We start from the raw sequence: 17,162 nt of genomic DNA on the forward strand, positions 1-17,162 counted from the left end.
GGCCAGACAGGCGTCTGTCGTTACTACCGTCCACAACACTGGAAGGAAGGATTTCCTGTGGAGAAGGTTCGGAGAGCTGAGCCACCAATGCAGGGAGTCCCTGGAGCTCTGACTCAGGCGAATCAGGCTGTCCAGGGATGCGGGGTCCTTGTCCCATTTGACAAGGATTCTCCTGTTGTAGAAGTCTCATGTGGGCCTGAGCATAGGGCATGACCGCGAAAGAGGACACCATCAGGCCCAGCACATGCATAGACGACCGGAGACACACCAGATCGCAAGCCAACAGAGACAGAAGCGCCTCCTGGCACTTCCCTGAAGGGAGAAACACCTTCACCGCATCCGAGTCCAGGATCATGCCCAGGTACTCTCCAGTCTGGTCGATGGAACCATTGTAGATTTCTGAAGGTTGAGATTCCAACCGAACTGCTGTAGAGATTGAATGGTCACCTCCAGATCCCGTTCCAATTGCACAGCAGAATCTGCATGGAGCAGGGAATCATCCAGATAACCCAGAACGGCTATGCCTCTCTGCCGAAGTAAAGCCAGTATAGGGGCTAACACCTTGGTGAAGACCCTGGGAGCAGAAGCAAGCCCAAACGGCAATGCTACAAATTGAAAACGGTCCTGGCCCACCGCGAAACGGAGAAACCGTTGATGGGCCTGACAAATGGGGACATGGAGATAGGCATCCTTGATATCGATCGAAGCCAACAGGTCCCCCTGATGCAGAAACGCCACCACTGAACGCAGGGACTTCATGCAAAACTTCTGGACGTGCACAAAACGGTTCAACAGTTTGAGGTCCAGGATTGGACGCAATTTGCATTCCTTCCGGGGAACGGTAAACAGGTTTGAATAAAAACCTCGAAAGAGCTCCGGATGAGAAACTGGGACAATCACACCTTGTGACAGCAAATCCCGAATTGCATCCTGCAACCTGGCAAGACAGTCTGAGGATAGTTGAAGATAGGACGGAAAAAAATCTGTCCGGATGACGGGAACGAAACTATCTTGTACCCGGACTGAATCACCTCGTGAACCCACCTGTTGTGCAACAGAGAGGTCCAGCGATCCGGAAACTTACGGAGACGTCCCCCCACCCCTAAAACGGGTGGGGGCGCCCCTTCAGGCAGAAGGGGCCTGTAAGTTTCGGCTTCCCAGCCCACCGTTTCCTCTACCACCGGAAATCTGTTTGGTTTGCTACGACCCGGTCGCACGAAAAAGACGCTTCTGGGCAGTAAAGGAAGGGGCAATATCTATTGGCCTTTTTGCTGCCTTACGCGAAAGGGCCCTGTTTTTAGATGAAAGGGGAAGGAGCGTGCTCCTACCCCCGGTAACCGTCTCGATCAATTCATCCAAAGAAGAACCAAAAAGGCGATCACCCTGAAACGGGAGATCAGCCAACAGCTTTTTAGAAGCCTGGTCGGCCGACCAAGACTTCAACCATATCACACGTCTGATAAGCACGCTAACCACTAATGCCCTGGCCGCAAGCAGGAGAACATCCAGGTTAGCATTGCATACGAATTGCAGAGTCTGTGATAATTGGTTAGTGAGTTCCAGCGTAGCCGACGGTAACAGAGTGACCGTTAGTGCCTCTCTCAGGGCCTTCACCCATTCAAACGTAGTCTGAGAAACCAGAATGGTAACCAGGGCAGGCCTGAGAATAGATCCCACCACCGTATACAGGTGGCGAGATAAGACCTCAATACGTCTATCAGCCGGATCAGACAGAGACGAGGATTCCACCACTGGTAAAACCGTGGACTTGTGAATACCACATATCTGGGGCTCCACCTGAGGAGGAACCGTCCATTTGCGTAAGATCCCTTCCTCAAACGGATAGCGTCTAGCCAAGCGTTTGGGAATCGCAAGCGCGCGATAAGGTCGCTGCCACTGCTCTTCCACCAAGGTGGATAAAACCTCTGGGCAGGGAAAAACCCTCGCCGATGTTTTGGTCCTGAGGGATCCAAAGGAAACAAAGTCCCCTTGCGACTTAGAAATCGCATCCATGAGTTTAAGGGTGTCCCTCACTGAGGATAGAGCATCCACCATCGCCTTTTCCTGTGCTAAGGCGGATGCAGAAACATCCTCCTCATCAGAAACATCTGAATGCGGAGATGCCAGCGACCATGTCAGCCTCAGAATCCGAGGCCTGAGCGGAGACAGGCGAGGAGCGAGGGCGTTTCTTGGAAAATGCTGCTGCAATAACCTTGTCCATTTTCCTGGACATTTCTGCATGACAAATAATAAAGACACATCATGAGTATCAGATGCTGGCCCCAGAAATACATCAGGGGTCGCAGATAAACCTGGAGTCCATGTTCTAAAGATGGTCTAGCAAATATGTGAGCACTACACGGAGCAGGTAGGGATATGTGAAAATCCTGGAACCTGCACCGCAAAAGGGTTAAGAAGGGGACACTTGCAGGCAGGAGTGATGGCCTCCTGTAGCAGGGAAACATGAAATGTACCACAGGTTCCAGCAAGTACGCCGCCCCTGCGTGTACCGCGCCTTTAAGAGGCGTCCGCTGCACACAGAAAAATACCAGGGATACCCGAAGCCCCCACGAGGCCTGCAAGCCCCCCGAAAATGCAACAGTAAAGGCCAGCAATAGCCCCGCTATTTACCACACCAGGAGCAGAATGTCTTCACAGTGTGAATGGAACGCCCATAGCTTCCCCGCCCACCAGAGGCAGTAGCTTCCTGTACCCTGCATGTCCCCGCCCAAGTCCACCCCAGGCCCGCTAACCAGATGGGGGGACTGAACTTACCTGACACGCTGCTGAGGATGGGCGTCCAACCTGACAGACTGCCTTTGCACCCCAGTGAGGGCGCTGTTGACCAAAGGGCACGCTGCGACGCTGGCATGCCAGGTATGTGCTGCCCGGAGGGATGTCACCGCAGGCCAGTCCCCGTCCATGGGACTATAGTCGCTATGGAGACCCAGCGCGGAGATACAGTCTTCAAGCGCTTGCTGGCACAAACTGGGAGACCGTAAGGCTCTCATATAGCCAGTCCAAAACCCAGCCGGCAGATCCATAAGGAACCGGAGTCAGCAGCATCAAAAAAAAAAAGAAAAAAAAAAAAGGTTCCCTTTAAGACGTTTAAAAAAGGAAGCTAGGACAAACGTCACAGCAGGGAGCTGTTTGGCCACTCCTAAGACCAGGCAGCTATAACTGGAAATGCAGCCATGAAGCCGAGGGAAATAGCCTGGGGGTACGGCCTCCTGGGCGTGTCAAAACCTTTTGCTCTGCCTGGTCACTCCTAGTGGGAGGGGCTCATTACCCAACGTCTATGAATAAGCAGCAGCTACGTCCGTCGGTGGACAAAAGAGAAATATAATTTTTGGTTTACCTATAAAATCCACTTCTTGGAATACATGACAGGACTCAGCCTGTCCACCTGAGAAGAGTAAGACTTTTGTATGGGGAGAGAAGAGGACAGCTCTCGTTTGGATGGTTTCAGGTTTAGGCCTAAATATTCCAAACACTGGGTTGAGGCTAAGGTCAACTTCTCTAAATTCAGAACCCATTTGAACTTCTCCAGAGCATGCACCGTCTAAGACATATTGGTCTCCAACAGAGAAGTGAATTGATCCCCCAAAAGTAAGATGTCCAGGTACCCTATATACACACAGGGCTACCCTGGGTACACATGAGCCGCAGAGCCAAAGTCAGAACTTTGGTTAACACTCTCTGATCTGTGGACAGGCCATACAGCAGAGCCACAAACTGAAGTGATGGTCCTCCAACACAAACTATAAAAACTTTGGCAAGGAAGAAAGACTGAAATGTGCTGGCAAGCATCTTTGCGTGCAAAGGCCAAAAGAGAAGAGCCACAAACAGAAGGGATACTCGCCCACCACCACTAGTGCGGGGTAAAAAATGGGAATGTGGAAATGCGCATTTTTGTGATCTATTAAATAGAACTTTCCCTTGTTGCTACAAATGCAAAATCAGATCAGGCTGGTTCCATCTGGAACCTTTGGACCTGCAAGGTGTTGGGAACCTCCAGGTATAGGAGAAGGTGGCTGCCCCCTGTTGGGCTTCAAAACCATAAGCAAGTTAAATAAAAGCCCTGAAATCATTCCTCTGAGCGAACAGGAACAATCACTCCCAAAGAGTGAAGTTGCTGCAAGGCAGTCTGAACCCTGCCACATCTCAAATGAGATTGCAGGCCTTCAGAGACATAAACGGGGCAGGAAGCAGGGATTAAAAATGTAAACCTTTATCCCTGGTACACCATGTCCTGGACAAAGACAACAAAAAGGCCGATAGATAGTTCCCCTACTAGTAAAAGTGGCACCTCTTTCAGTGCAAGGAGAAGTTGTTGCCAGGCTTAGCTGGCTTGAATGTCCAGGACTTGCAACGGAACTGAATGGAGTACTTGTCTTTAAAAAGCAGAGGTCTGAAAGTGACCAATTTTGCCAGGGACATTTTGGCTTTCTGCTTACTAGGCAAGAGTGTGTTTTTATGTCAGTGACTTCCTGATTAAAGATGGATAAGACTCTATAAAGAGTCATTCTCAATTAAGCGGAATCCTTTCCAAATGGTTTATACAGACTGTCACTACAGTTCAGTTCAGCAGACAAAGAATCCTGCACTGCAAATAAAGAAAGAAAAAAGAGGGCACACCAGCCTAGCGCATTATCCTCAGCGGGTTTTTTAATGACAAACTTTAAAATCAGCTAATCACTTTAAACTCTGTGAGAATATGGATGTGAAAAGAAAGCTGGTTAAGAAGATCTGTTGCCGGACTATCCAGGGTGGGCAATCCCCGAGTAATCAAGGCTTTTCTAGGGGCCTAGCTGTTGATTAGCTTACTGTTAGATAGATCACTGTTTAATTAGTTTACTGTTAGCTGCTAGCTGTTGATTAAATGTCCTGTTAGATGTACTATTACTGGGCAATTACCTGTTGATTGGATTTCTGTTTGATTTGATTGCTGTTGACTGATGATTGCTGTTTAAAGTTTTGGTTTAGGATAAAGGGTTCCAGCTTGCACCTGTCTAGTTCTTGGGTGCAATTCTTAGCTATACCTGGTTTCTCGTTCCAGAGTGATCTTGGCAAGGTCACCCATGCGGTCTGTCACACTGTCTATGCAGTAAAACCACATAGAAACCACTGTCTGTTGCAGGGCCAAGCACAGCAGAGCAAAAGAGGCTTTAAGGAGGTCCTCTAACCTCTTCCACTGGGACATTTGAAGGCTGAGATGTTGTCAAACAGAACAGTCAGGGACTTATTGAGGTAGGAACTAGCCAGATCCACCATTGAAACGTTCCATTTTTTTGTGGTAAGCTTCCTGGACTGGGTACTGCTGAACAAACCTCTTTTCCGGTCAACATCCTGTACAAATGGATAAACAGGAAAGGAGTAGGTTTCTTGGATTTGGGAAAAGATCCCATACTGGTGATCTTAGCTGGGAATGATTAACTTCAAATAAGAACGTACCTCATTTACCAGGACTTTAATGGACCCTTTTAGCATAGAAGAGATTTAAGGCCCAACCTCAAACCCCAAAGATTCACCTTTCATTTTCTCATCAAGAAGTAACGCTGCATAGACAAGTCAGACATTGGCTCAGCAGGTAACGCCAACTGTAGGTGCTTACGCTGTATGTTCCCCAATGGACAGTGAATAAACTATACCCATTAGATCTGCCATGGAGGCTTAAAATTCCTTTTTGGTTAGAAAAAAAAAAAAAAAAAAAAGAAAAGACGAATGGGGGTAAGGGGAGGTGAAGAGAGGTTTTCAAGGTGTGGAGACTGAAGACTAAAATACCGAAAGAATAGTTCTCAGAAGAACCATGAATAACCTCATCATGGCACTGAGCACAGCATGTGCTTATCAGATTACACTTCTGCCTGACAACTGTCCTGAGGGTGAGGGGATCCTGTGAAGGGTACTCAAAAGCTGTTGCAGAAGAGCTGCAGGGTCTCACAAATGAAGGCTGCTAGATAACCTGCTGATGGCAAAAGTGAAAACCAGGGCCTTAAAACAGAGCAGAGTTGTACCTGAAGCAGCAGAATGCCTTGTCCCATAGCAGAACATATGCTCTTGACGGCACCCAGGCTGATGAAGACCAAAAAGGTACTGCCCCCAGGAGCAGGACTATACACAAAGTTCAGGCTACCACTTGCCCCAATGTTTCACAGAAGATCCAACACAATTAGCACAGCAAAGGGAATGTGCATCAGAAGAGGCAACATTATTACCACAGCAAAGAGGTGACCTACTTTGAGAAGGCATGCCCTGCCCTACATGCAGGTGTCTTCAGGGACAGGGTCATACAGGTGTAGATCACCCCTGAAGTTTAAAATGCAGCGCTCAAAAAACGAATTCATGCAAACATACAGTAGATACATAAATGAATATGATGAAAATTATTTTGTGAAAAAAAAGTGACCATCAAATGAGGAAACCATATACTATTACAAAGAAATTCACCTTCCCAAGTGTGTGAAAATGTAAATAGCTAAAGTTCATATAAGGATAAATCCACAGGATTTTGAACTATAAAAGAAAGTCCTAAAATCATATAAGTAATAAATCCTCTTAGAAGGGTTGACCTCCATTTTGGCAGGAGAAGTAGTAGAAAAGTCTCCACCAAAACAGTACTTGTGTATAAATGCACCTTACCGAATGGCAAGACCACATATGATGGATGGTCAAACACGCTCTCTGTGCAATTCATGCGACAAGGGAATCACTAGAACTCAAAGAGACCTTCCTTGCATCACTTAAAAACATCCACCGAAAGGTCAAGAAAAATGGAAACTCATTGTGTAGTCTGATCCTGTCTTGCTACCTGGTAAGTTGAAAATGAGAGTTTTGCCTCTGATCCAAAAAAACGGTCTCTGGTGTAACATTTCTTGAAGCAAACCCAGTTCCCCCAGTCGTTAGAATCAAGTTAAGTTATTTTTCATCGTACCAGTTTATTACTGATTCCTTAATATCTTCTATTTAATCTGGCACAATTTTATACGCAGATATAGTCCTGCCCAATAACGAAGGGCCCTGGACTAAATCCTCTAGACTTATGCCATTTTGATCTTCTGCAAGATTTCAAAAACAACTGCTGCTTACCATCAGCATCCTGACGCATATTTGATGGTCATGACACCACGGCCCTGGACCTGGTAAACATCTTGCAGCTAAACTGCATGCCAATGTACTTACCAAGGGTGGGTGCAAGAGGTCATTTTACAGATCACCCCCTGCGTCTTCTGTGACAGTCCCCGGTCCTCAATGCTGCTACAAAAGGGGCACGAAGCTGAAGGAGGCAGCTGCAGTGGCTGTAGATGCAGCTGGGATGAGAAAGGTTTCTCAGTGACAAGATCAGCAAGGAATCTTGCAAGTCTTAAAAGTAAAATTAGGAATCAAACCTGAAATCTGCTCCCAGTAGAGAGAAGTTAATCGTCACTTAAAGAGGAAGTAAACTTCCATCTTTAAGTCTTACCTATAGGTAAGCCTATATTAAGGCTTACCTATAGGTAGTGTAAATATCTCCTAAACATGAACAGTTTAGAAGATATTTACTGAGCTAGCAGCCAGTTACGTCATGGCGCATGCGATCTGAAGGAACGGCCACCCGTGCTGTTTCTTCAGAGCAGTGTGCCGTGACTTGCGGCTCCCGTGCATGCATCGCTGGAACGCTTCATTTTCAGGTAAATTTAATATAATGTGCTAGTATGCGATGCATACCAGCACATTATGCCTTTGCCTTGCAGGTAAGTACAAAAAAAAAAAAAAAAAAAAGGGCACCGCTTTAAAAGACACTAGCAAAAAACTTAGGATTGCTGGGAGTGGGAGTGTTTATATGGCTGTCCTAACAACTTTGTCAGTGTCCTCACCTGAAGGTGGCAGCATATAACTCATGGTCTAGATTAATGAAAGCCTTTGTCATGTACTTTAGGATTCAGAAAATTTTAAATTATTAGGCAAGAAACGAAAAAAGCATCACTTGCTCACCAAGAATGCATTCAGAACAGTCAAGTGGTCACTCTTCGTATTTTTGGACAATTCCTTCCTTCTTGCATCTGCTAATTTTTCCTTGCCCTTAAAAAGAAAAAAAAAAGATAAAATGAAAAACTTTACAGAAGCTCAATTTCTCTACAGTCCTATGTTAGTCAGCTTGAAAGGACTAGTCTGGTAGACTGCAGTGACACTCGAGGAAACAAAAACTGTAAAAAAAAAAACAAACAAAAACAACTTAGGCAATGGGACTTTTTGCGCCGGTTCACATAGGAGCGACGCTGCTTTCAAGGGCGACCTCCGAGATCGCGGTGCGAGCAGCGCGCCGCGACCTCGGAGCGGCCGCCATGGACTTCATAACATTGAAGTCTATGGCGGTCGCCCCAAAGAAGCTCCGGACCCTTTTTCTAGGTCGGAGCGACTTGTGTCGCTCCTATTAGAACGGGTCCGCAGCTTTCCTATGGGAGGCGACCTGTGAGGCGACCAGGTCGCCTCACAGGTCGCCCTAGTGTGAACCGGGGCTTAAGGAGTGGCGCATGAGAAAAATTATTATTATTTATATCTTAATATTAATATTAGTATATAAAAAAAAAAAAAAAAAAAAAAAGTACAATATGTATTACAACATATTAAAACAGACCAACAAAAAATTGGGAACATTGATATAGCTCATAGTCATGTCTTAAATATCCACATATTAGACATGTAAGCACAAATGTAGCAATCCTGATTACTTAAAATGAAAAAATGCACAATTCATGAAGATGTAAAGTTTTCAAGCTCTCTACGTGTTTCATGGGGCAATGCCCACTTCTTCAGGAGACAGTACAGATATGATTTTTTAGATGAGTAAATCTGCATGAAAAACAATGTCAAACAGCCTTCAAATAGAAATTAAAAATTGGTGCATTTCAATAAGGAAAACACCTACAGTTGAGAGATGAAGTTCCAAATTCTTTATGAAACGATAATGTACTATATACTAACATCAATGTTAGCAAAATCATAGATGAAAAAAATGTAGATAAAATAATATAAATGTGTAGGCAGCAGGATCCCAATGTTAAGGAGCAAAATTCATAGAGATGGCTCCAACCAGTAGCTGAAGGTATAGGGTGGACCCAGGACCCCAAAGGAGGACCAGCCCCGAGTCTACCATATACCTTTAGCTCCCGGTTGGAACCATCTCTATGGATTTGGCTCCATAACATTGGGATCCTGCTGTCTACACGTTTAGATGTTTATCTACATTATCTTTCATCTATGATTTTTGTCAACATTGATGTGAGTATATAGAACATTATAATTTCATATAGAATTTGGAATATGTACTATATACTCACATCAATGTTGGCAAAATCATAGATGAAAACAGAGTTCGGTACCTGGTAACTTTTTCTAAGAAGTCTTCCAGGACAGCATCTGAGAGATAGGCTCCTCCCACCTAAAACAGGAAACAATAGTCCACCATTTTAAAAACTTCAGTCATACCTTCTGCCTCAGTAATTTTAAAGCACCGAAGGAACCCTCAGTAGCTAATGATTCCTCAGAAAAGCCCCTTTTCCTATTGTTGTTTAGAGGGAAAACGATTGCTGCCAAGGAAGACTTTCTAGAAAAAAAAGAGTTACCGGGTACCCAACTGTTTTCTCCAATCGTCTTCCAGGGCAGCATCTGAGAGGATGTAGCAAGCAATACTTACTAGAGAGGGGATAAGGACTAGAGCACCTTGCGACCAAACATCTGGTCCTGCTTGGGCAGCTGGTCAATGCGGTAATGCCTAACAAAGGTATTGAAGCTCGACCATGTTGCTGCCCTGCAAATCTGCTCCAGAGATGCCCCGGCTCTTTCAACAGTCGATGAAGCCCATGCTCTGGTCGAGTGGGCAGTGATTCTGCTCGGCAGGGTAAGGTTTAAAGCCTGGTAACCTGTCTTAATACCAAGCTTATTCCATTTGGCTATCGTACTCTTCGAGGCTTGTTTACCCATGTTGACGCCTGCATGGAGAACGAATAGCGAAGTTGATTTCCGCCAGTCTTTCTTTCTCTCCAGGTAAGCTATCAGGAACTTCCTTACAACTAGCTTGTTATAGGTAACTCTTATCCTGCTATCCATTGAGTTTGGATGGGGGGGAATCACCACCTTCTGGGTTCTATGATAGGTAGAGCAGACTTTTGGTAGGAAAGCTGGGTCTGGAGAGAGGATAATTTTATCCGTCAGGATTAAGCAGTGTGTTTCTATCATGGATAGGGCCTGTATATCGCTGACCCTTCTTGCTAATAAGAGTACCACCAGGAACACAGTTTTCAGCAAGAGGCACTTGTCCGAGCATTCTTCTAGTGCAGGGATCCTTAAACTACAGCCCTCCAGCTGTTGCTGAACTACACATCCCATGAGGCATTGTAAAACTCTGACATTCACAGACATGACTAAGCATGATGGGAATTGTAGTTCCTGGACAGCTGGAGGGCCATAGTTTGAAGACCCTTGTTCTAGTGGGTCAAAGGGTGCGGAGAGGAATCCTTCAGCACCGTAGAGAGGTCCCATGTCGGAGCTCTGCTGCATTTTATGGGACTCGCTTTCTCTTAATGAGTGTATTCTCTGCCAGCCTGAAGTTGAGGTGGGAAGATAGGGCTGCCACTTGTACCTCTAATGTGTTATGCGAGATTCCCTTATCCACCCCCTCTTGTAGGAAATCCAGGATTGCGGGAATAGCTCCCTCCTTGGAGACTTCCTTGCTCTTGTGCCAGAGGACAAATTTCTTCCTTACTTTCTCATAAATGGCTCTGGTCACCGGTTTTCTGCTAGCTAGAATGGTGTCAATCACCCTACTAGACAAACCCCTATTCTGCAATCTAATCCTTTCAGGAACCAGGCTGAGAGCCTCATGACCCTGTGGTTTGGGTGCTTGACTGGTCCCTGTGATAGGAGATCCGGTACATCCAGGAGTGTTAGGTGAGGCCATGCTCTGAGATTTTTCAAGTGGCTGAACCATGGCCTCTGAGGCCAGTGAGGTGCAATACGTATTACTGTTGCCCCTTCTTTCCTGACCTTTTGTACCAGCTTTCGTATTAGGGCAGTTGGGGGGAATGCGTAACCTAGATGGGGATCCCAGCGTTGGCTGTACGCATCCACCCCAATGTTTCCATCCATTGGGTTTAGAGAGAAGAACTTTTGGTGCTGCGTATTCGCCTTTGCCGCAAATAGGTCCACCTCTGGCACCCCCCAGACACAGGTAATCCATAGAAAGACTTCCTGGTTTAAGGATCACTCCTTCTGTCTTATGATTTTCCTGCTTAGGAAATCTGCCAGTATGTTGTCTGTCCCTTTTAGATGGATAAATCTGACATTTTCCTCTCCCCCTATAGAGCGGTTTCTGTCAGTTCCATGAAACGGGGCGACTTTGTTCCCCCTTGCCTGTTCATGTATGCCACGGTTTTGGCGTTGTCTGACTGAATCCTGACATCTTTGCCCTGAATCGCTGGCTGAAATGCCTTTAGAGCTCCATCTACGGCTTTTAGCACCCTTCGGTTTAAGCATGCTTGGGCCCAGTGGAGGTTCCACTTCCCTTGCGCATAGTGGTCCGCCATATGCGCTCCCCATCCTAGAGCGTTGGCATCCATAGTGATCCTTACTGGATCGTCCTTTGTCCATTTGCAGCCTTCGAGGTAAGTCAGTGGCCTGAGCCACCATTGTAGTGTTCTTTTGATTGTGAGGGGAACCGCGATGATTGCCTCTAGGGATGCTGCCATCCGATTGGGTCAAGATATGGTTCTGCAGTGGTCTCATGTGGAGCTGAGCCCACGTAATGGCTGGAATTGAGGATGTCAGTAGTCCTAAGACTGCCATGCCCCGTCTTACAGTCATGAATCTGGTCTCTGTTAAGTACAACATTGGTTCCATGATCTTCCTAACCTTTTCTTCCGGCAGGAAAATCTTGGTCTCACTGGCATTCATTTTCTGCGTTCACTATCCACACTAAGCCTTGCAGGTGGGATATGCTTAAGTGTAGATCAGCAGTCAGTTTGTCTGCTGATTTGCCAACGAATAGTAGATCGTCTAGGTACGGTATCACTCCTATGTCCTGCTGCCTTAGCACCTTTAGGGCTTCCGCCATTATCTTTGAGAAGATTCTGGGTGCTGAGGAGATACCGAAGGGCAGGGCCATGTATTGAAAATGTAGCGTGGTCGCCGGCCCCTGTATCGCAAATCTTAGGTACTTTTGATAGCGTTTTTCTATCAGTACATGTAGGTATGCATCCTGTAGATCTACTGTTGCCATGAATGCTCCCGCCAGGAGAATATTGATGACCGAGTAGCTGGATTCCATCCTGAACCTTTTGTATCTTATGTACTTGTTGAGTGGCTTTAGGTTCAATATGAGCCTTGACTTGCCTGATGGTTTTCTTCTTGCAAATATTGAGAAAAAAAAAAAAAATCTCTTTTGCCTTTTTGATCCTGTTGGGCTCAGTGCTTTTTTGGGCCTGTCTTATTACATCTCCTGGACTGACGTAAGGGCGTTTTCTTATGGCTCTTTTTAGCTTGAGGAAACCCCTTGTTTTTGGCTGCGGTTCTATCTAAGACCGTTTCCAAGTCAGGTCCAAATAGTAGATCACCCACGAAGGGAATGCCACATAATCTATTTTCGGACGCAATGTCCCCTCCCCAGGACTTTAGCCATAGAGCTCTCCTAGCTGAATTGATTAGGCCAGTAGCTTTGGCCGATGTCCTTACGGACTCTGCTGATGCATTTGCTAGGAACACCGCCGCTCTGGTTATAGTGGGTATGGTTTTCACTAGCTCTCCCCTTGAGGTATCTCCCTCCAGTAGCTCTTGCAGCTGAGTTAGGCAGACTAGTAGGGTCCTAGCCGTGCAAGTGGAAGCTTTGGCTGGGTTGAGGTTTGCCGCCGCTGCCTCCCAAGCCCTTCTCTAAAGTGCTTCTAACTTCTTATCCATGGGAACAGCAAGGATACCGGAGTCATCAAAAACCAAATCTGATTTGTTTGCGACTCTGGCCAGGGAGGCATTCACCTTAGCGCATTTCGCCCAGGGTTTGGTGTCCTCTGGTGTAAAAGGGTATCTGCGTTTTATCGCAGCCGGCGCAAATAGCTTCCTTTCTGGCTCTTCCCACTCTCTCTTGACCAGGTTTTTCAGAGTATCGTGTACTGGAAAAGTCCTGTTTTTTTTCGGCTAGAAAGCCTTTATACATTTTGTCATGCAGGGAGAGCTCTGCAACTTTCTGCTATTCGATGCTCAGTGTCTGCTACGGCTCTTCGCAAATTATCTGTGTCCTCTGAGGGGAAAAAGTTTATCTTCATCATCTCAATCCGAATTTAGGCTATTTTCGGATTCTGAATTTGAGGCATCCAAATCCCAAACCTCCTCCCCCTTGTCCCCCTCCTCTCTGCTGACAGGACGGATGGGGGCTTTACTGGTAGATGGGCTGCTGCTCCGGCTGGAATTTGCTGGAACCTCCAGCTTCCCTATAGCCATACAGAGGGGACTGACTGTGCTTTTGATCTTTTTTTTAAAAGAGTCAAGCATGCCTTTACGGAACCCCTGCGGTTCCTTGGCCACTATTTTGTTGATGCATTTTTGGCAGTGGTTTTTTTCTATTCTGGAGGAAACAGTGACTGCAAGAAGCGCATGCTTTTTGCTGGTCTTTGCATTTTTCTCTTCTGGGGCCTTTGCCTGCAATTAAACAAAGAGAAGGCCCCCATGAGGTAGGCAGTTGCCATGTACCACTGTCAAAGACGTATGTGGTGAGGACAGAGGGAACTCCAGAGTGCTCTGGCTTACCTTGGAGCTTTTCTAGCAGGATCTGCAGGGCAGGGTGGCAAGGCATCCGATATGGTCAGTCCCAGGAAGAGGAACCCAGCATAGGGACCTTATACTGCTTCCTGCCCTAGCTCCAGTCCCGCCCCCATGCGGGTTGGTGGACATACCTGCACATCCTTCTGCTGGGTACTTGTACTCTTCCTTCTGTTAAGGCTTTGTCCCCTTGTTGGTCATTTTTTGGAGAAGATCGACTCGTTTTTTTCCCCTTTCCCCCAGTCGCGTCAGAAGTACGCCCTTTGAACTCTAGGTGGAAGCCCATCTATGGAGACCTCCCTGTCGACTTCCGCCCTTTCCAAGATGGCCGTGGCCGGAAGCGCGTCACCGGAAATGATGCAAAGCTCTGCCGCCATCTTGTTCCACCGCAAGGAAGCAAATTATACTGCGGCTGGTTCGTGGCCCCTGAATGGAAAGTGGAGGGGGAGAAGACCTGGGGGTGCCGCAAAACAGGCTACCCCCCCTCCCTCCCCCGGTTCACTGAACGCTGTGGCTCCCAGGATTTTCCGGCTTGAGGGACTGTTCTGCATGAGTACTTTGCCCAAGGCTGACCTCCTCTAGGTATGCCGATGGGGGATACCACTTAGGTGGCTTACAGCTGGGGGGGTAGTTGCATACCTCTCAGTAGGGGTGAAACTTCAGACGAGAGCCAACATTGCCCCATTATGCTAGCCCTGACCTTCCTTCCCGAGGCTTCGAGAGCTGAGAGGAAGGATGGTCAGGGAGCCTCCTGCAGCGTAGCAAGGAGATTGTGAACATACTAAACAGGTGTAGCTCCTAGTGGAATGCGGAGGAAACACAATCAAAACTGAGGCAGAAGTTATGACTGAAGTTTTTATAACGGTGGACTATTGTGTTTCCTGTTTCAGGTGGGAGGAGCCTATCTCTCAGATGCTGCCCTGGAAGACAATTAGAGAAAAATAATGTAGATAAAAATCTAAATGGGTAGGTAGCAGGATCCCAATGTTATGGAGTGACATCCACAGGGATGGTTCCAACCGGGCGCTGAAGGTATAGGGTGGACCCGGGTCTGGTCCTCCTTTGGTGTGCGGCCCTGGGTTCACCCTATACCTTCAGCTCCCTGTTGGAACCATCTCTGTGGATTTTGCTCCAAAACATTGGGCTCCTGCTGCCTACACATTTATATTAATTTATCTACATTATTTTTCATCTATGATTTTGGCAACATTAAAATGTGAGTATATAGTGCATTATCGTTTCATATAGAATTTGGAACTTCATCTCTCAAATGAAGGTATTTTCCTTATTGAAATTCACCAATTTTTCATTTCTATTTTAAGGCTGTTTAGGACATGGTTTTTCCTGCAGATTTACTCATCTAAAAAATCATATCTGTACTGTCTCCTGAAGAAGTGGGCATTGCCCCATGAAACACGAAGAGAGCCTGAAAACTTTACATCTTCATGAATTGTGCACTTTTTCATTTTAAGTAATCAGGATTGCTACATTTGTGCTTACATGTCTAATATGTGGATATTAACCACTTTAAGAGCGGGAGATTTTACCCCCTTCCTGATCAGGCCCTATTTTACGATTCGGCACTGCGTTATATTGACAGACAATTGCGCGGTCGTGCGACTCTGTACCCAAACAAAATGTATGTCTTTTTTTTTCCCCACAAATAGAGCTTTCTTTTGGTGGTATTTGATCAGCTGTGCTATTTTTAATTTTTGCGCTATAAACAAAAAAAGAGCGACAATTTTGAAAAAAAAAAAAAAAAAAACAATATTTTTCACATTCTGCTATACAACATCCCCCCCCCCCCCAAAAAAAAATGTAAAAATCAAAGTTTAACATTTTAGGCCAATTTGTTTTCTGATACATATTTTTGGTAAAAATCGCAATAAGCGTATTTTGATTGGTTTGCACAAAAGTTATCGCGTTTACTAACTACAGGAAAGATTTATGTCATTTTTATTGTTTTTTTTTTTTTTTTTTTTAATTAGTAATGGCAGCGATCTGGGATTTTTTGCGGGACTGCGACATTGTGGCGGAAAGATCGGACCCCTAACTGACATTTATGACACTTTTGCGGGGTCCAGTGACATTAGTACAGTAATCTGTGCAAAAAATATGCACTGTTACTGTAATAATCACACTAGCAGGGAAGGGGTTAACACTGTTGGTGATCAAGGGGTTAAATGTATGCCTCATGCTTACTGACGTGTGTGGGGGGAGGGGGGGGGGGGGGGTTCTGTGACACACAGAGATTGCAGGTTCAGCTATGCTGAATCCTGTGATCTCCTCCTGTCTGTCACTGAGAAGACCCGCCTGCTTTGTTTACATAAGCAGGCGGGTATTCTCACACTTTCTCCGACGATCAGGGAAGGGAGGCGGCGATCGCCGCCTCTCCTCCTCCGAGCCCGACTCCGGTAATGAGCCTCACTAGGAGTCCAGTGACGTAGGTCTACGTCGCTGGACCCTGGGGAGCCGCACTGCTGCAGTAGGATTACTGTCGGCAGTCGGCAAGTGGTTAATGATATGACTGAGCTATATCAAGGTTACCAATTTTTTGTTAGTCTGTTTTAATATGTTGTAATATATTTTTTACTTTTTTTTTTTAAATCCGGTGTTGAATTTTTCCTCATGCACCACTCATAAAAGTCCCATGGGCTAAGTTCTTTTTGGTTGTTTCGACTATAATAGGGACTGAGCGTTGCTAGGGTCTAAATGTAGGCCTTCCCCTATATGCATGATTAAAACAAAAACTCTTGAGAGGCTGCTCTAACCCGATAAAGTGGAACTCTAGTCAGAAAATGTAGTCCTCCTAGATCACTTCTGGCTGGCCCCTTTTGCAGGTCGAGCTATGTAAAACATTAAACATAGGTGCCTATACGGTCTAAAATCCAGTAATACACTGTCTTACCCTGCTCTGCACATGCTCAGTTGCTCCCTGTTTTTTGGCACTGTGCCGAATTTGAAGAGGTTGATATGCTGACAACTTAAAGATTTACTGCTGTTCAGGACTTCAGCAAAATGGCAGCGTCCGGCAAGAGGAAACAGGAGCAATGCTGGAGGAAATTTACAGTGCACACTAATTTTGGTAGCATGATTATTAATGTGGAATGTATATTCCTTGCTACAAAAACACTATTTTTTCAAGTTGTTATGGGTAAAGCCCCACTTTAACAAAAAAAACTTAAGGGAAGCTGTACATGTAAATGTGTTGTTAATGTGCATGAGAGAGGAGATGTACAGGTGGCTACATTGTTCTAACTCACAGGGGTTCTGCATACAGTAGCCACATACATTCCTCAGATGCTCCAAAGGAAGCAAAAACAATCTTAAAGAGCATAATTTGGCATCAGTATTTACTTGTAATGGAGTGGGTACAG

General features: G+C 45.9%; 1 protein-coding gene across 1 annotated transcript in view; it reads right to left on the reverse strand.

Moving 5' to 3' along the window:
* Positions 1–17,162, reverse strand: part of DHX36 (DEAH-box helicase 36) — a 181,313-nt gene that overhangs the window by 60,759 nt on the left and 103,392 nt on the right. The window contains exon 19 of the mRNA XM_082251944.1: positions 7,975–8,061. Within this exon, the coding sequence (XP_082108070.1) occupies positions 7,975–8,061 (87 nt within the window). The remainder of the gene's footprint in view (positions 1–7,974; positions 8,062–17,162) is intronic.

This window comes from Pelophylax lessonae (assembly GCF_965119305.1).
Source record: "Pelophylax lessonae genome assembly, chromosome: 3".
NCBI lineage: Eukaryota > Metazoa > Chordata > Amphibia > Anura > Ranidae > Pelophylax > Pelophylax lessonae.